This window comes from Haliotis asinina, chromosome 7 (assembly GCF_037392515.1).
Source record: "Haliotis asinina isolate JCU_RB_2024 chromosome 7, JCU_Hal_asi_v2, whole genome shotgun sequence".
Taxonomy (NCBI): Eukaryota; Metazoa; Mollusca; class Gastropoda; order Lepetellida; family Haliotidae; genus Haliotis; species Haliotis asinina.
The window spans coordinates 20,214,220-20,235,339 of NC_090286.1; the positions used below are offsets into that span (position 1 = coordinate 20,214,220).

A 21,120-nucleotide genomic window follows, 5' to 3' on the forward strand; every position below is an offset into this window, starting at 1 on the left:
AATGCCACACATTGAATAAATTTGAATACGTCCATCTTTTCTGCACCTGTATCATTCTCATCATTCGATAAATAAATTAATTTTTCTAATAATTAAGAAAACCATATATTTGATTTTAAATGTAAAAGTGTATATGAGTGAAGGTGGTGGGATTTCTGTGGTTATTGCTACTAGTCCTACCATGCAGCTGGGTGTGGAGGAGGGTTGAGGGTAGTTGACTCTGGTGAAGAGTGCTAAGTGGACCACCTTGGCCCAACCAGCAACCTCAAGTGCCCTATAGTTCCTGATAGATGGGGTTGGGCGGCCTGGGGTGAGCTTCTTATCAGTGGTATAAGCCACCTTCATTCCTACAACAACATGAAAGTGGCTACTATTTATGTGTCTGGGGGCCAATTCACAGATGTTCTCATACTGTAAAAATCTCCACATTGGGGGCGTTATATGGGATAGCTGAGAAATTCCTGTAGGAAAGAATTTGGGCGCTTTCAGGAACTGTTGCTAATTGACAACTGTGTTGTAGGGCAATATATTTTGGTGTCCATTTATCTGTCAGTGGTAAAAGTATAAAAGCAAAACTGATGAATCATCTTTTTCTTGGAATCGCATATGTTTGGGAGCGGTGTGATATCTGCTTGGTGTTGATCATTTGTCAGTGACTAAAAATATACTTTTGTCCTTACTGTACTCAATACAGTCATGCTAACCTGGCTCACTCTTCATCACACTAGTAAATATTTGGTCCATACACGATCTATCAAGGGTTATTTTCATGTGGATGCTATATTTATTGAAGCCTATTGCTGACAGAGCTAGGTTGTCATAAAAAATATCCACAGCACCTCTCACACTTGAGGAAATAATGTTACTTGACCTTCAGCGATTACGAAAATAATTGTTGCTGCAGTTCAGTAATACAGCAAACACCCACTTAACTAAGAAATCATTATGAAAAGACTTTTTCTTTAACAGTGTTATCCAAATGCTTTTTTTTTTTAAAGACAAACTGCAGATTTTTTTGTCCTTTGTAATGGATCTTCTCTAGCTTTGCAGGTGTGAGCTTCTCAGAATCATTAAATTGGGGGAGATAAAAATCTTTCATAAAGATCCTAGTGGTTCCATTTTATATCCTCCTAGTTGTTTGATCTCCCATTGAAGCTCCAGAATCAGTGTTAAATCAGCCAGAAAACTTTTAAGTAGGCTAATTTGGAGATTTTCAACATCACAGCCCTTGGCGGACAGCTATCTTCCCTGATTGTTATGTTTTGCTAATGGGGGATAAAGACAATATTCAGGGGTTTGTGATCAACTTCTACGCCTTCTGGCAGCTTCACTTTCAACTGGTAGAACCCAAATACAAGACTTGTATTGTAGACAAACTTTGCAAGCTGTCACCATAATAATATTCTTGGAAAGCAAAGTATTTTGTAGATTTGGTAAAAACAATTTTTTTTCTTCATTTGCAAACATCAGCTTTGTTGATTTTCTTTTGGAGTTGTATATATTGTTGATAGTAGTTCAATGATCACTGATAAATTTACATATGTGCGAGTACTGTGGATGCCTTCAGTTATAAAATACTGTCACTAGGATGACCTTTCAAATAGTATTAAAAAACTAAGTGTACAATTAAGGAACAATTACTTGTCAGCCTAGCCAGGATGCTTAAAGATTGTAACACTATTGGTGTTGATTGGAAACAAGCACTGACACAAAAGCGTGCTGCAGATGTTTGTGTCCTCTAGTATGTTGATAATCATGTGTGTTATCTGTGCTGGCAGTGAGAGTCAGCCATCCTGTCACCATAGGCCTGGCAGTATTGCCATGGGAGATACCACCACAACCTTCAACGTTTGCTTCCATGCTTTATGCTTATACTGTGCTGCGGCCAGAGCCCATATTGCCTCCTCCCCAATGGACTCCCCTCCCTCCTGCTATTATCACGTGCTGCTGTGCCATTCCGCCTTCATAAACTACCACTGACAATTATTTCCCCTCCCAGACTGCAGTTTATAGGTTGCTACAGTATGCTTTCTAATATTCTGTAGTAGCTACATTTGCCCTCAAGATTTGCTTTGACGTACACAGAGAAAATCAATGATTTGCCAGACAGTGTGCGCCTACTAACTTCATGTGAATCATAGAATCCTGCTTTTTTCATTGGATAATTCTTCTATACATTATGTTTTCAGTTGGTTAGTCAAGCTGAACTGTTTATGAGTTCTGAAATATTAATGCTTCCTTGGAAGTGTTTTCCTTATTGTTTCCCTGTAATGATCTCCCTGTGGTTGATTCTGGTTGCATCTCAGTTTAAATTATATACCACGGTTAGTGTATCTTTCAACAGCATCCACATCTCAAGTCCCAGCAACAGTGATCAAAAGATAGGATTTGCTGTACACATAGTGCATCTCAATGGAGACTATTTCAGATACATAATAATTGTTTCATTACCTGATTATATCCATATGTGTTGAGACTGAATGCACTGCATACATACCCCACACTACAGAGACTTTCAAGGATTTAACACATTTCCATCAACTTTCTGACACACGATCAGCCTGATATTGTAAATGTAGATGATAAAAGTATGTCATGATTACGATCAGCTAGGTAGTTTTTCCCCCAAGTGCTCTTGTGAAGCATGTAGAATTGCTGTAAGATTCACACTGAATAAGCATTCCCCATGTGTTTTCCATTGGGGTAATTGCTTATCCCTTGCTTGACAAATATGTTTTCACTTGTTGAAGGAAGAGGGACTCCTCATAGTTTGAGGCTGTGAGTGAACCTGTCTAGCTACACTGTGCACACTACCTGCTGGCCACAAATCACAGCTAACTTGTCTCTCATGCTTCCCGTTATTGCTCTTTAAAACACCCCATATATTCCTCTAATAGCTTTTTGTACAAAGGAAATTTGAGAGCCCATTTTCTGATGTTGTAGATTTTAAGATGTACATTCATTCTGAAATCACACTTTTATGGATATTCATTGTGTATTATTTGAAAAAGAATGGTTTTAGGCGTCATTAAGTGGGGATCACAGTTTTACTCAACAAGCCTTATTTGAAGCCATCATTGATATTTTGAACAAGCAAGAATTGGTTTCATTCATTTCAATGAATGAGTGTTAAGATGAAAGTAGGACATTGTTATTAATTTTGAAGTGTGTGATAACCTGGGTTGTCATTGTAATGTTGCTATAGAAGTCTTCATATGTCCAGCAAAATAAGCCCCAACAGTGTAATAGCATCGTACAACCAACATCAATTCATGAAGTTTGTGGAGCAAACTGTATTTGTACCAGCTCCCTGTTTTCTAAATTCACCCATTAGATTAATTCTGGCCGATCTTCACAATTATATAGACATGAAAAATGGCGACTGTCTGACTCCAAAGGGTGTTGTCAAAGCTTGATAACTGACAGACACAGGCATTTTGGATACCATCTGTACATAGACTTGCTATCTTTTCAAAATAAACAGGCCTGCACTCTACTTTGCTCAGTTTGCCACAAATCTTGAGCATTTCGCTTGTCATTTTTTTTTGCCTCCATTCTTGTAAAAGACTTGCTTGGGTGAGGTGACCATCTGTTTTAGGTAGACATTTTTTTTGTCCGATGTTGTCTGTGTACTGGGGGATGAAAAGGAATCAGCCTAGGTGCCATGCTGCTTCAGCAGGGAGGTTTGAGGACTGAAAAATTTGTGAAAGTGCCTGGAGGGCTGCCCGTCAATATGTAGCAGAGTTTTGTTTATTTTCACTCCTGGCTTGACATGTAGCTGAAAACCTCAAAGGAGAGGCAAGGAATTGGCCCATGTCCACACTGATGTCAGATACCTACAACTGTAGACCTATTTATTTGCATGGCTTTTGAATAGCATATGAAAACCTTGTGAACGTTAGTGTAGACTGATGGGAATTGGGTAATCAAGATATCATTAGAAATAAGGCCTTTTCATTTATGTTGAGACTAGTCCTTTTCAATAACAGATAACTTGCAGCATTTGTAAATTTGTTTATTACAGGCTACAACCCTGATGAATAATTGTTTTTGTTTACCTTCTTATTGCCTTTCTTTTGCTTATGCATTCACCTGAAGTGATTGTATTCATAGAATTCCCAACTTTAAACACTCTTGATAAAGCTGTTTTGCATGTGAATATACTCCAGAAAATTGTAAAAGTGTTTGTAAGTTTGGTATACCAAACAGAGGGAACTAATTGAAAGAAAAAGTGAAGTGGGTGGGTACACTTTTGATGGAAGGGAATGTCAAACTAAGTGTTAAAAGTGACAGCTTTTGTGATAGATGACTTTACACTCAACTTAGAGGGGCAACTCTTGCTAATGAGAAACTGATTTAAAAGCCTCCCCTCACCATTCCCCCTCCCTCCCTTCCAAAGGCATTCTGGGAAGGGGCACCTGTCTAAGAGTTCTGGGAACCAGGAGAGGTCTATTGTTTGTGACAGCTATATGGCCATGCTGGGTCCTTGTAATGGCTTTTGGCAAACTTGTTTCCTGAATTTTTCAATAAATTGCTTTCTTTTCTTATTACCTTGTTTGACAGCAGAATGGAGTAAAGATAAATGTTTCCTGTACATGAATTTTCAATCAATTTCCTAATGGTGTTAGGAAGAATGGCCTCCTGTGATGAACATGTACTTTTCACGGGGATTTGTTGTTGAAAATGTTGGTAACTGTTAATGCAGTTCTTAGTGTATTTGTTTTGACAGTATTATAAGTCCTATTACACTTTGTAGTTGAAGAATTTTGTGAATTTTTCTACGATAAGAGGAACCTTTCTTTGAGGCTGTTTTCATTTCTAGACTGTTGACATGTGTTTGGAGAAAACCTGTGGTGATTGGGGGAAGCTTGCATGCTTTCAACTGACATACAATATACTTGGCAGCAGACAGCAGGAACAGTCCCTTAACTCACCATTGAAATTCTTGCTTTGATGTTCTGTCATCATGCAGAGATTGTCAAAATATGCGTACAGTTGTGAAATATGCGTATGCTAATTCATTTGCTTCTTTGAGGTACGGGGATTACACTCATTAGCCAAGATGTTACTATTATTTTGCCCTTGTCAAATTGTAGCAAGGCCCTCCACACTAAGTGGGTTTATCTTAATTGAAATCTTAATTGTTTGATTTGGGAGGGGGGCAGTGCGATGGGCCGCTTGCTGGCAAGTTGTGGAGAGGTAGAAACTTGAAATCCCTTGTCTTGCCTACATCAAATCAGTAAACATGAAGCGAGGGACGACAATGGCAGTATGTGGGGGTCTGAGGCTCACAAGTCCGTAGACAAATTCAAACTGACAGTGTGTGAGTTAGGGGTGAGCAAAGCGGTAAAGTGGAAATGATTGCCTCATTATCTTCTATGTTTGATGTTGGATGCTCGCACCCACGGGAGACAGGCTGCTTCCTCTGTCAAGAGCTTGTTTGAATTTTACTCCATTGGAAAGACCAGTCCTAATAAGATAATCCTGGAGCTAGATTCAGAGGCTGTATATTGGCTTGATGTGATTAGTGGGACAGCCAGTCCAGCCAGCCTTCCACATCCTGACCACTGCTTAACCAACTTTATCAATATTGCCTCGTCATTTGAAGAGTTTCATACTCCACGCAACAAGATACCATCCCTTTAGCCATCTTTGTAAGCTATACTGAATTATGTCGCCATGTGCTATCATTGCATGCTTGATTGTTTACAAAATATATTACTGATAAGTTTTGATCATGATTTATTTATAATATGCATTTTTCTGCTCTGGCAAATACATTCTCTGTATTCTGTGAGTAGACTGAGGGATTATGCAAAATCATAAATCACCAGACTTTGTGTGTAAAATTCAAAACAGAGTTTTGTTGGTGTGTCAATATGGTGCGTATCCATTTACCATTATGAGGTTCTGATTTGCTTCACTTCGATGTACTGATCCACAAGGTTCCTTTTAAAATCTAGTTTGTTCCATTATTAAAAGTGAGAAATTCAATTTGTCAACGTCCATATCTATCACAATGTAGATAGAGCTTGGCAGTGCTAAAAGATGGGTCATCTGTTAGCATGTTAGAGATACAGTTCAACACATAGTACTTATCTCTTTGATTAATGGCTTGCTGATAAGGCCCCTTGTCATTCACAGAAAAAAACAACATTATTTCTCCAGATGTATTTGTCTGGGATGTTTCTTGATTGTTTTGGAATGTTTGTGGGTTATTCAGTGAAAATTTAAGTCAGTCTAGAAGATTGTCTGATGAAGCTAATTTTGCATGAACTGTTTATTTCACATTAATCCCTACGTTGATTATCCTAGGGGAAAGCTGTTTGTTTATTAATTTTGGTTCCTGTCATACATTAAAAAGTAATAGAAAATTTGGCAAAATATTGCCCTTACAGTTTCCAGTTCCAAGACCTAAAAAACCCCAAAATACTTTGAATTTCTTTGTTACTTTTTATGAGTGAATATAATTTGATTGTATTGTGGATTGTGAAATGAATGATGGTAATTTGATTTGACATAATAAAATGCTAAATTCATTGTCATTGAGCATTTTCTTGATATAATTGTTGAGCAAATACTTGAGTTTCCTATAAAAGCCAAGGAAAGAAAACATGGAGCAAGTTGAAAGCCTGTGAGTGTTGCTCGTTACCTGAACCTCCTACCATAACAGGTGCAGAGGGCAGGGGTTAGTATTCCCTAAACCCCCCCTTGTCCTGAATTACACACGAGTCCTCTATACCGCGCAATGATATGCACTTGAAGTAATTTCTCCCTAGTTTGCTGCCATTCGCAAGGATGGGGCATTATTTTCAGCAAATATCAGCCATGCTGGCGCAATAGGGAAAGACTGATAAGTAAACATTGTACACATGCGTTATAGAAATTAGGCTGTAGCTGTACACACATTTTGAATAAGTTTGAAGACGACAAGGATCGAGCAAATCTCTTGATGAATCGACCATGTGAGCCATGGCCATTCTGCGGGATGAAAATGTCGGAAAGGATTAGTGACCGTGTTTGGGACTATTCAAATTTTGTGCAATTGGAAATGTCAACAGAAAGCTAAAATGGTGTGATGGTTGATTTAGTTGCCGCCAGACATCATTGGGAGGTGAACGGTGAACATGGAAAATCAGCCGTTATAACAATAAATTTGCAGCCAGTCGCAATCGCTAATTCTTTATGAGGCTGGGGCCTTCTGTATAATCAATACCGATTAGGAGAGAATGGCCACGGGATGAATTAGAACAGACAACTTGTTATTTTACAAATAGGAGTGTCTTGAAGGTCGTACCATCTTCAAATGTGTTCTGCTTCAAATTCAAGTATTTTCTGATGCCAGAACTAACACTGACAATCTGAGAAATTACAACTGACTGAAGAAGTAATGATTACTTGGAGCAAATTTTCATTGTGGCAGATTCCGTCTGCTTTAATCTGAAAACAGAAATGTTGTTTTAGCAGTGTTCTTTCAATATTTGGTTCCTCATTATTTGAAAATATGTTGATTCAAAAGCCCACATTATTTTCACTTCAGTACTAGTACATGTTTATAATGAGGATTTTGAACAGTTTGAGTGTTTAAAATGAATTGCTGGAAATACAAGGATTACTAGAATTTCTAGAAAACTATTTTCTGTTTATGGTTTATTGTCTTATTATCATCAGGTTTATGCTAAAAATATAAAATTTGGACACATGAATAGAAAATTGAGAGATATGTCCCCCAGTTGTACCATAAAAGAGATGCCATCATCCTGGCAATGATGAGTTAATACCCCACTGCCCAGGGTTAAATTGTGAGAATTATTTCTAATATGAAAACCCTTCTAAGATTAGAGACTAGTAATTGCAAACAAGGGATTTTGTGCAAGATCAGAACATTTTGTATGATTAGACATTTATCCCCAAGGAAAACATTACGAGCACATGTGTGACTGGAAGTGGAAATCTTTAGTAGCGGAGGAAGAGAAACAAGGCATTTGAAGGCCAAGCTTGGATGTGTTGTCCCAAGAGGGGGAATTGTAATGGAAAACTGGGTGTCATCAAATCACTGTCAAACAGGCCTGATCGGGAGCGATTCCCACATTATTTTCTCTCTATTACTCCAAGCTTAATAGAATTCAAACCTATTATCCCTCATCAAAAAGCAGGTCTGTGTGCCAGAGCAGAGGGAATTCACTGCCGAGCAAGCCCATGTTGTAGTAAATGCTGCACACATCCAGGGCCTGGAGTGCCCACTGTCAAGCTGGTCCAAGTAACTTTCTCAATCTTAGCTTTCTACTCCTTGCCTTTCTAAATCTCATTAATCAGAGCCTCTTTTGCTGATTGTGCTCCATTGGAGAACAATTACTGGCTGTTATTGGTGATTAGCTGAGCGTCAGATAGGCCGGGGCACAGACACGACTTTCTTAGATTGGCATTTATCCTCTTTAACTAGATCTGACAGACAGTAATAAAGAAAACTAGCCTGAGATCAGCCTTGTAATGCCATGATCAGTCCACCATTCCCTTCACTTACCTCTCACAGACACCCATAATTAAACTCATTTCTTACATGCTGTTAAAAAACTTATATAAATAATGCTTTATCCCAACCTTTTTAATGCAGGAGAAGGTTTAGAGATGAATTACATTGTATATCAATTAATATTGTTCGGATTTGGGTACATTTCTTGTATAATGGAAATTCATTTTATCTATGATATGTAATACGACATGCTTCATCATTCTTTATTTTTCAACACAAACTGAGATTTCATGTGTAAAATGCAAGGAACATGCATCATTACGATTATGGGGAAAGATATTTTCTCTCTTGAAATACCTATCCTACGAAGCAGACTGACTAGAAGTCCATCAATCCCAGCAGTCTGGGAAGTAGATATGGTATTATTGCATTATTAGTGAAAGAAAGGAATGAATGTCCTGTACCTTCTGCCAGGTAACACAGTCTTGAATGACTCAACATGTATAGCAGGTACTTGTGCATGCTTATGAAATCTTCTAATAATGTGTTTAGTATTCATCCAGAAAATATGTGTATTCTTTGATGTGTGCAACATTAGTGAATGTATTTAACTTGATATCTGTTTGTTTCAGGACCCCCCTGCTAGTGTGTCGTTAGGATTACGCATGGAGGAGATGATTTTCAATCTAGCTGACACGCATTTGTTCTTTAATGATTTAGAGGTAGGTACATTTCTGGTGGTTGATACAGTCTGCTTCTTGCAGTTGTCCACTTGGCTGACTACCTTCCTGCAATGTGATCTCGTATGGAACTACCTTTTGTGTGTAAGTTACAGTGTTACTACAAACACCAGCACTGACTTCATGAGAACTGCACCTACAAAGACTTGTGGGAACCCTTTAGTCTTATCACCTGTCCCTTATCGTTTCATGCATGTAACTTCATTGTAGTAATGTCAAACATTTTTACTTGAGGAAATATATCTTCTCTGAAACAGTGTCACCTATTTGACAGTGTGTTGCTATGTTTGTTTTATCACCAGAAATTTTATTAAATTCAAATGAAGGACATTTGCCCTTTATACTTGTTAATGTAATCTATTTATTATAAACCGCAGTCTCTAATTTTGAGTCACAATTTGTCGTGGTCTGTTAGCTAATTGAATTTTTTTAAATTCCTAATTGTAAAACAAATTAAACACAAAAACTAAAAGCCTTGCACAATTTGTCTTCGTTTCCCATCTGGCTTGTCTCTTCTCCCCAAATTGTCGCTCCGGATTTGGTCACATCTCAGTGATTTTGCCGTAAAGATTTACCCAACAATAGTGCTGATAATGACAGTTTTTGCTTCAGTGTTATTTTGTAAATAGCTCCAGGCAATAATTGAGTTACAGTTGAATAGCTGATTAAAATTTGCCTGTGGTGGGTTGAAGATGGCGTCTATTGGATAAGGCATTACTAGCAGACGTACTGGGCAGTGTCATTGTCCATGGTGTTACAGTTAGTTTGAGGTGGCACAAGACAACGGGTCCTCAACTCAAACATTGATGGCTTTGTCCTGTTCTAGCCACCAATTTACACCAATGGCCCACATTGTTGTCTAATTATGCTGAAAAATGGAAAGGTTCGTTCAAGTAAACTGTCTGGTTAATCAATTATGGCCATTGGTTTTTCTAGGGTAAATCCCTTGTGAGGAAAATGCAGAAAGAAAGTTTGAAACCCCTTGAAGATCCTCGTCATATGTCTCTGAATTGCCTCACTGTCTGTGTCGTCAGAAGGCTTAATTGAAGTGGCCAGAATTCTGTGAAGTTTGGTTGGTCCACTGCTCTCGCGTCAATGGTGTGTTCCTCAGCTGTTTACTTGCCCGCGCCAGTCTGTCGCCTGAGAGCCTGACGGGCCATGAAGGGGACTTATTAAGCAATGTGTGTAAATATTTCCCCATAAAGACTTCATTTCAATCCCTCCAAGCTTTTTTGTAATGAGATTTTCATCAGGACATGATCAACTCAGACCAAAAAGGGGACGGGACAAGATTTCAACAAGCTGAGCTTATTTCAGGCTTTGAAGTTCAGGCTAGGGGGTGACATTTTTCAGGAAAGGTGTGCACTTTTTATTAAGAGATTGACTCTAGATTGAGAATATGACCTTTCATATTGAAATAAGCAAGCTATGCAGCTGCTTAGCCTAACCATGAAAACGTACACTAGATCCTGGCTGGACACCATTTGTTTTGCTAAGCACTATTCACAAGCCTCCCAATGGATGCAGGAAATTGATGTTGATGTCCCTTGTATCATGTCAGGATTGTTACTAATATATTCACTACTTTTGTTGTCCAACTTGATTTTCACATTTCCCGTCATTACTGAGAGAATGCGTGTATGTAAGGGGACAGTGGTAATCTTCATACACAGCGTATTTATCACATGATGCAATTCAGGAACAGAACTGTAAACTGACAAGAAATTAGTCAACTGTTTATTAGGGTGCAGATGGGGAATCCTCTGTTAGGCTGCTGGTAGTGTGATTAAGTTCTTGACATAAAAAAAGAGGAAATTGTATTGGTAGACGCATTTGAGCTTCTAGGTCAGGTTTCAAAGGTATAACGGCAATAGTGCATTTACCATAATTGGCATCAAAAATGTATTTCTATTGCAGACAATGTCAGTATCCCATAGCAGATAGATTAGCACAGCATTTTTAAAAGATGAATTGAAAATGTCAGAGATTTTATGTAGTACAAAGTGGAGAGGATTACAGTGAATAATGTTCTGACATGATGGACACTGCCACACGTTAGATGGATGATAGAGACAGGTTTATGATTGAAATAGCTGAAATCATTAACTCATAAATGATGCATTCATGCATGAAATAAGACGTGTATTCCTTCATGCTAATAGAAAAAGTCACACTAAATATGTGCTTCTGGGTTTTATCTGAATTCTGTAAGTAAACACAGCTTTACGGCTTGACTGAATTCAATATGTACAGATATAATTCAACAAGTGAAAGTCTTTTGGCAAAGTCACGCCTCCATGTTCTTGCCAAGGAATTTGTGAATGATTAAGAAAGAAGATGGTGGTTTCTTTTGTCTGAGGATCGAATTGAAGTGTCTGTAGCAAGGTAATGTGCTCGCAGGCAATGCATCCTGGCAAATATTTGAGTATAGGTGTTCGGATTTTTCGCTGAATAAGGTTGTCAGCAGTCATAATTACTGTGGGTTTTCACCATGTTAGCAAACAAAACAGTGCATAGATTGACACAAGGAGAGTGGGGAGAGAGAGAGCTGATGGGACTAGGATTGTCTGTTTAATACTTGCAAGTCGGCTTTGTCTAGATCACATTGCAGCTTCATGGTATTGAGCTTAGGCAGTGTACTGTAACACTGAGATAGGAACCTTCATGCTTGTATACTACACAGGTCAGACACATTAGTCCCTGCCTTCATACACTTAAATTCACATGCTTGTCGGATTATTGGAGGAAAATGATAACATGGCCTTTCTGGAATATATTCATTTACCTTCTATAATTGATGTTGCTGACTGATTTTGTGTGTATTGACCTGAACAAATTCCATCTTGTGTAAAGAAAAAAAAATCATATGAAATTGAAGATGTTGTCTGTTACATTATTTGGTTTGGACTTAATGTTGATTGAAATGCATCAGCAGTGTGTGTGTTTTTCTGTCATTCATCACGTCAAGTGATGCCATCCAGTGGAGAATAATACTTTATGAATATTCAAGGCTACCTCATGCGTATCAGTGCAGTCTGTGCATCATCATCATGGCTGCATTTATTATTTCCACTTCTTTGTGGTTATAAATTTAAAAGCTGAAAGTGGTTGTGCTTCATTGCGTGCATTCTGTTGTGACCCAGATTGACTTCAGTGCATCCCAATAATGTATGTATTATACAAATGAAGAGAAAGAAAAATAGCCAAAATTATGTAGATATATTTGGTAGTAGGTTTTTGTAATCTCTTTGTAAGTCTGTTTTTAGGCAAACTTGTTTGAGCAAGTTTGTTGGGGTTCATTGACTGATTGTATTCATGAAGTTATTCTAAATTAAAAGTTTACAGTTAGGTGGTATAGATGGGTCTCCCACCTATGTTGGATGTGCTATGTTGTCATGCACATCAAGACACGGCCAAGGTATTGTTTGTTTACAATAGCAGCAGACATGGACATGTCTGGACTCAAGTAGTTGTCAAAGCTTGTGAAATGAGTAAATGACCGTTGTATAGAGTTCAAACTGTGACAATGTGATTTGTTTTTGATATAGTCACTTGAAGTGCTTTGTTGTTGTCAATGTCTCTCCAGGCTACTTGTCAATGCTAGGCTTTATACAAATCAAGTGAGGCTCTTTTAGGGTTTCTGTCTGCAATATGTCCGATTGCCAGAATGCTGGTCCATTGCCAGAGGGTTGTTTGAGAGCAAGCCACAGTGCACAGAGAAGCTGCCATTGTCTGTCACATGACTTTCTAACACACAGCCATGCGAGTGATACTTAATATCATCAAGCGGATATGAGACCAGAAATGTATTTGAGTAATTGTATTTTTTTTATTTTTTTTATTGAGAAAAAAACAAAATGAAGATATGGAAGAACAAACTCAGTAGTGATTTTTACCACTAAGCTATGTTGGCAAATTGTGCATAATGTTATTTTCTGCATTGTTATTGACCCAGCCCAGTCCACTTAATCTTTCAGGTCCACGCAGGGCCCCTTCTACCTTTATGTGTGCCAGATAGCTTGATTCTTGATGGACAGGCATTTTATGGGGTGGTCAGTTTGATAGACTTCCCTACTCCATATCACAAGTATTTGAACACACACACTCGTCACTGGCAGAAATTACTCTATTCATAGCAGGTTTTCCCTTGTCAAGTCATCAACCACCTTCTTTACTTGACCAATGACCCTTACTGATTGTGTATAAAGAGGGAAATTACCACGTCCTTTGTTACCACCTTGTTGTTTCTGAGGGTTCTGGCAATTTGTCCACAATACTTGGAGTAGAGCTGGGAGAGCAAGTTTGTCCAATTCTCTGAATGATTTTGTCAAAATGTCAATGTCACTTCAGTGAAAGTGATTAATTAGATCTCTCCATGGAAAGAGGTACTTAACTTGTCCAATATGTCTCCCAGCCTGGGAAACTGGGAAAGTGGGTTCTGGGCTGACATAGAACATTATGTACTGTATAGGACTGGACCACCAGTCAAAAGAGAAATGTGAAATGCCACAATATTAATTCATATATGATGTATATTTCTTTATCATGCAGGTAGGAATGAAATTAGTGATTTAATAATCTACCTCTGGTGTTAGATGCAATATGATCTCTCTTTTCCCCACTTTGTTATCATGAAATCAAATGGGTTTCTTTTTTTCCAGGAATGTGATCAGGTTCATATAGATGACGTTTCTTCTGATGACAATGGACAAGACTTAAGGTGGGTGTATGGATAACAAGCAGCAACCAACGTAATTACAGGTGAATTAAAGCATCTGAAAATTATGATCACCCCAATGTCTAAGTCAATTGGATACACAAGTAGATTCTGGGTATTTAATTGATGATGAATAATTTGCCACACTTCACTAGCTATGCAGTAACATATGTTGTAATTGTTGAATAATGTCTAAGAATTGAGCCACATAATTGATGACTGAAATATGTAGAACACTTTGATAAGGTGTGGAATTGCTAGCCCTTGTACTTAGTGGCAGGGAGTACTAATGTACAGGACCTTATGTTCGGCTTGCCTTCTGAAATGTGGGTTAATTCCACTTCTGTCAAGTTGAACCCTGTTGTGAAGAACGCTGATTCTTCTTTCTTGTCTTTCAGGCCTCAGTGTGTTAATCAGTAAAATACAATATTATTCCTGGCAGTCTGACAGCTTGTCAGTTAACCTCCCATCACCTTAATCACACCTAAAACTTACACAAATACTCAAATATTGAGGGCAAAAACATCTTTATCTACAGGGTAGGATAAGTTTGAAAGCAAAAAAAAATATGTCATCTTGCTTTCTCTCTGGTCTATTTTTGTTTTAAAAGTTTTCCGAGCTATTTGATGATAATTTAGCTTTTTGGAAGTTGATACGCAGAGTGGGACCATGCAGTTATTCAATGTGTTGGGTTGGTGTGAGATTAACTGCTCCTGGTCTGTGATAACTTACTAGGAAAGGTCACCACAGTGTTATAACAAGGCCTGTATTTAGAGGATGTGTTCTGCACTTCTCTCCATCGTCTATTGCCCAATCTCTTATCATCACCATTTGTTTTATTTATTTATCTTTTTTTTTTTTTGCAGCAATTATAATTTTGCCACTGATGGTTTCCATGCGGCAGCAAGCAATGCGAACCTGTGTCTGGCGACTGGCGTGCGGGGTGGTGTGGACTGGATGAGAAAGCTGGCCTTCAGATACAGGCGCATTAAGGAGATCTATAACAGCTATAGGAACAATGTTGGAGGTAAATATCCAGCTACTTTCTCCATGTCACACCAAGCTCAAGGTGCAGTCGTGGTATCATACTCCACAATGTCATACTGCTACCTTCATGTGTAGGCAATACACAACCTGGTTCTCACTGAAGTTTACATATATTGATTGAATATATTAAGAATGTGTTACAGTTTGTCGTGGCCATGAAAGTGGGGTTACAGTTATGTTCATTTTTTTCAGGTTTGTTGGGTCCCCAGAAGCGAGATCCATGGCTGCAGCTGAGACAGGAGATAGAGAGTTTAACCGACAACTGGCTCACTCTGGCTCTCAAGTCTCTCTCTATCATCAGCTCTAGGTGTGTATATGAACCACGTCAGACCTTAATCTAGAAACTAGTTCTTGATGTATAAGGTGGGACTTCGATTTTACAAAGTCAGATTGCAGTATTTAGGATATATTGTGGAACAATGCTCAGTACTCCATGGCTTAATGACAGTGCACACTTTAATTGCTTGCTATGTTTCCTTATTTTTGAGAGTTCACCCTGATACCAGAGGTCCAGTAACTGTGGTTCTCAGTCGTCGAACTGTGGTCCCATTTTCTGTTGTATGATATTTAAGTTTGTCAGTAACACATTCCTTTTCTTTTCAGAAATAACTGTGTGAATGTTCTGGTTACGACGACGCAGCTTGTGCCGGCCCTGGCCAAAGTTCTATTGTATGGTCTTGGGGGTGTATTCAACATTGAAAATGTCTACAGTGCAACAAAAATAGGTGAGAAAATATATTTATCTGTAACAAGCAAGTTTTTTAAACTCTCCCTATTTATGAATAAGTAATGATGTAACAAAGGGCTGTGATTACCATGATCAAACTGGTGTCGTCCTTGTTTACACTTTATTATTACGAAGGTGGTGTGATAAGGCCTGAATGTCTGCAAATTGTGGTTTAAAACAACATTCATTCACTTACTCTACACAGGTCAAATATTTACAGTAATGCATGATGAAAAAAAATCTTTGTCTAATTGGAGTCCATATATGACCTGGAATTTTATTTACATGACATATGGACGTGACAACTAAGACAGATCAGTGAAAAACTCCTGATGGTATGGTCAATATGGAGCCCAGAGGATTGTCATTGGTATTCTTTGTTGAGAGGTTCATTATCAATTTTCCATGCTGCAGGTAAAGAAAGCTGTTTTGAGCGGATCATCTCACGGTTTGGCAGGAAGTGCACTTATGTCGTTGTTGGTGATGGTCGGGATGAGGAGTCGGCAGCCAAACAGGTAGTTAGTACCATTTGATGTACTTCTTTCTAAACTGTTCCAAAATGTATTCACAAATTATATTGTATTCAAATAAGATTAGCAAGTGTTTATATCTGCTCATAGTTGTATGTTGTACTAAGATATTCAGTAAATGTTTCTTTGATCATAAAGTTAAATTTTGAAGTTGAGGTGTTTAGTTAAGCTGACATATGTGTCTTCCTTTCCAGATGAACTGGCCTTTCTGGAGGATATCCAACCATTCCGATCTTGCAGCCCTTCACCATGCACTGGATCTAAGCTACCTCTAGACTCCCATGAGTGTTATATTTACTATATGATACATCTTTTGATTGGTTCTCTGAGATTACTGTCCAGTGACAGACGAAGCGCCACAAGGCGGTGAATGAGTGAGCACACATCCCATAATATACTCATGATTGTGCAGTGATACTCGTGTGCCCACAAGCAGTGACTGACTTACTCAAAAGGATCGCCAGATCTGGAGCAGGACTCTCTCTAAATGACCTACTGACAAATGGATGCTTCAGAATCTGGCCAACTCATTTCCGGGTATTGTTGTGATATCCGTTACCCTGACAATCAGGAGAGAGAAGAGAGGACTATAATGGCCGACTGCACCTTTTGCAGAATCACCTACTCACAGTTCTTGAGAACAATCTCCTCGTTTTGAGAATGATGACTGTATTTATTACTGCATGTTGAACTAAAGGGATCAAACTAAAGGACGATCGCACAAACTGAGCATTATCGCATATTGGTTTCTGCACACTGGACCTCCAACATGTCTGGCTGCCAACAGCTCGATGGATGTATTGACAGTGCGTGATGCAGACATCTGACACAGTGCTATAAGGACTGTCAAGTCCTGTTTACTCACACAAATGAATAGAATCCAGAAAGAAAGTTCACTTTGAAAACAATAAATTCACAAAGAACCTTATGCCTTAGGAAAATCATTCCCAGAGAATTTGTTGAGAGCCGAGATTTTATTTTGGTGCTGATCTTGAGACTGTGACCTTGACCTTGTTCTTTGTGTGCGTGTGCATGTTGCGTTACAATAACGTTGGCTTGTAGCGGACATAGTGGCATTGACCAATCAAAATGTCTGCAAGAAAAATACACTCACAGGAGCGAGATGGCTTTCTGAATTATGGCATGCAAACGTGCTGGTCTTTAGCAGATTGTGAGTGTGGATCTGTTGCCCCAGGCAGCAGTATATACCTCCTCCCTCACATACGGACCTGCCATCATGATTTGTTTATTCCGTGTAGGTAGCCTCATTGGAATAAGTGTTGAGTGTTGTGTTTTCCTTGTTTTAATCCAGTCTTAAAACCTGTAATCTGGACAAATGTGATTTCAAACACCAATCCTAGCATTCCAATTAAAATGATCTAATTTTTCCATCATTGAAAAGCGCTCCTCCCTTTTACCCCCTCTTTCTTGTAACAGCGTCTGTCACTTTGAGTGTAGTGTTTCCAGTGGGCTTTAGTATTAATGTTTTGTTTCATTATGTGTCCCAGTGTCAACATTACCGCAGTGGACCTGTGAGAGAGGAGGTATAGGTTTGCCGCCCATGTTATATACATACATACATATATATATATATTGCCATTGGAAGAGACTTTGTGTGATGTACAGTTCCATTACCGGAAGACCTTCTACTACCATATCGGCGGACTTACAAGACTGTCCACATGTTCTGGACAAACAACCTGTGTGTATTCTTATAATGGTTTTCTATTGTGTGCCACACAGTTTATATCAAAGATGAAACTAGATTTTGTGATGAAGGTTTTAGGTAGCCTCCCTATATTCCAGTGTGGAGTGGATATGTGATGCTCCTGCATGAGGTTCCGTTGAGGTGAACTGTCTTCATATCACCGTGATCATTACATGTCAGTCAGTCAGTGCTCAGTTCAAGTCAGACTGAAGGTTACTCAAAGCTTTAATTGTCATTACAAATATGTTTTATAATGCTTCATTTTAATACTTTTAAACACGTTTTATTATTTATCAATTTGAAAACCAGCTTTAACAGGAGTTTTTGGTAGTCTCATCAAATCATCAGTCCTTTTAAAGGAACTATTGAAAAAAAACCAGGATAATAAATGTGTAACACTGAATTGGAAATTAAGTTAAGTCATTTTAATGTTGTATTTGATATGAATATGTTATTGTTATTGATCTAAGAGGGAACATTGTGTGTGCAGGGAGAACACTTTGAAACTATCAAGTAAACATCCTACTAAGTGTGAAAGATTTCCAGCTAACACCGTAACTGGGACAAGTGAAATTGGCAAAAAGTCTTTTCAAGCAATTATTCCTGAATTCTAATTGTTTGGTGACATTACTACTGGGTGGTTTAATGGGTGTACTGCTGAATGCCAAACCTTCCTTATGTTGAGAAAGCTTATGACAAGAAGAAACATATCTAACATAGGAAGAAGTTCATGCTAAAGGGTGGCTTATGCTGTTCTTTGTCTGAGGGAAGAGAATAAGTCAAAAACATTGGCAATTTCTTTCACTGGCATTTGTCTTTGGCCATAGAAAGGTAAATTATTTCTTTAGTGTTTACTGAGTTTAATGAGACAAACCACAGTGTTAGGTAGAGTTTTGTATTGACTTTTTTATCATTGATGCCACAGGATATTTAAACTTGACCTTTTAAGCAAATTACATATTTGAAAATGTGCAATATTGTCATTATAATAGATACAAAACGAGTGTCAGCATCATAGTTGATAAATCATGAGTTCATGTCATGCATTTGTAATTAGATGTCACAATCATTCTATGAAGTATGCAGCAAGACCTGGAGACATATTCCCACAGCAGTTTGGCAATCCACTGTTATTTATGTACAAACAATTTAATACATCATGATTGTTTCCATTATATACATCCACAGTCGTTCAGACTGATGTACATGAAGTTTGTGAAATGCACAAATCTCATTATCACAAACAGTATTAATTGTTTGATTTTTGTTGATGCTTAGTAAATTATTCATGGGACTTGCCATTGAAGTATATTTTGAAATCTTGATACACATTTGAAAGTAAAATAAACTCTAATTATATAAAATATTGTTTCTCAGATTGCAGTATATAGTGTTCAAAGAAACACTGGCTTCTGAAAATAAAAAGAATGTTTACAATTGCATAATTTGAAGGGGTGCAAATGAAGACCAACCCAGTCTTTCTACTAACAGCATAATAACCACCACAATGAGTTGACCACAACCTCCACTGGTGTATTTCTGTATAACAATTAACAATGTATAGTTTAACTGGAATATCTTCAAAATCCATAACCTCATCCACCCTCTGGTACAATGTGATGCTCTCATCAGTATCCCTGTACCTGGAGGATGTCACAAGACCTGTAGTCCCAGGCAGCGACAAGACAATCATTTGCAGGAATCGTGTATCCTATTTTCTTTGTGTCAGTTCACAGTTAACTGGCTGACTGTGTTCTGTACTGTTCTGTACCATGTCAGCCCATGGTGAGAGTAAACTGTTACTGTCATTTGGTTTATTGGATGTTTAAAATCCAGGGGCTGTCTTAATCATAAATGGGTGCCATTTTCCACTTAGATGAAGTATTGTATAAATAAAAGATATCAGGATATATACCTTTTGTCTTTTGTGTTGTTTGTCAATGAGTTGGATATTCTGCCATGTTTGAAAAAGGTCATAATTGTGCCTTTGTTGGAGAAAATCTAATATAATGGCTAAACAATTATTTGGAATTTTTTGTCTATTACTCGGTGAGTACTATTCATAAGTAACAAAGTTCACCCTGGTAAATATCATTGCCAGTGAAGTAACATTAATTTACATGTAGTAAATATATTAACTGAACTGCAGTGCTTCCACTTCCTCTAAAGAGAAAGCATCCAACAGTTTTCATGCTCTGTTGATTTTTATGAAAAGCTGTTTCGTTTTTGTCTCACGGCAGGATAAATCAGGAAAAGTTCGTGTTTCAACTATGTTGTATTGACTAATAATTATGTAAATGATTTCTTTGTTTGATAAAGTGCACAAATTTCCTTGTCCACATAGGTGAATTCATTGTGAGATGACAGAAAATATTCAGCTGATAAATATGTTGCTGTTGCATGACCTTGCAAACAGATGTTCCCAGCTTTTGACATAATTTATCCAAACTGTCTGTGCGGCTGTCAAGTGTAGAGGGCAATATGAGCATGTCTGGCCATTCCTAGCAATATTACCAATAGATGGGAATTCCTAGCTCACCTGCACTAAAGGTCAAGAGGGGTATTAGATGTGTCTTGTAAACATTTTTCTGTATTCATTTCTGAAAACAGACTAAAAGCTGGGTTTCCTCATTCTCATTAATGACATCTTCAAATTATTCTTGCTTGATTTGTAATTATGTAGACAATAATCAACTTTACGGCTTGACATGGAGAGTGACTGCACAAAATATGGAACACTGTAATCTGTAAGGAAACAAAATACAAGATATAATTCTGATGTACTCATATGCCTTAAGATTTAAAGTAGATTAATGTTCATTCATTTATTAAACACAAACTCCTGTAGCACCACAAACGGCACTGTGATGAACCAATAACTTACGAGTTGTCTCTGAGAGATGTTTATGATGTCTGAAGTGATGACACATTAGGAGAACAATGTAGGTAAAAGCATAAGGACTTAAACAATCCAGTGTTCTGGCTGCCTCAAGCAGCTGCAGTGATGTCTTCCTGAAACTAGTTGCAACTATATATGTGACTTTATAAATAACCAATACTGGTGTGTTACTTTTTCTGTTACTTTCATACAACAATGCATGTTTTGTGTTTTAAATCTCATCAATAAAACCAAGGAGCTGAAACTGTTTTTAAGAATCGGATAAATACAAAACACTTC

The 21,120-nt window shown here is 37.9% G+C and overlaps 1 protein-coding gene across 12 annotated transcripts in view; it reads left to right on the forward strand.

The window, feature by feature from the left end:
- Positions 1-19,856, forward strand: part of LOC137290304 (eyes absent homolog 1-like) — a 149,191-nt gene extending 129,335 nt beyond the window's left edge. For 6 of the 12 annotated variants that reach the window (XM_067821110.1, XM_067821113.1, XM_067821119.1 and 3 more), the window contains 7 exons: positions 9,106-9,195; positions 13,875-13,933; positions 14,797-14,957; positions 15,170-15,284; positions 15,581-15,702; positions 16,119-16,222; positions 16,429-16,603. In XM_067821110.1, the coding sequence (XP_067677211.1) occupies positions 9,106-9,195; positions 13,875-13,933; positions 14,797-14,957; positions 15,170-15,284; positions 15,581-15,702; positions 16,119-16,222; positions 16,429-16,509 (732 nt within the window). In that variant the 3' untranslated portion in view covers positions 16,510-16,603. Of the gene's footprint in view, positions 1-9,105; positions 9,196-13,874; positions 13,934-14,796; positions 14,958-15,169; positions 15,285-15,580; positions 15,703-16,118; positions 16,223-16,428 lie in introns of all 12 variants that reach the window. The other 6 variants (XM_067821120.1, XM_067821112.1, XM_067821122.1 and 3 more) reach the window with 3 other exon arrangements.
- The last annotated feature ends 1,264 nt before the right edge of the window (positions 19,857-21,120 follow it).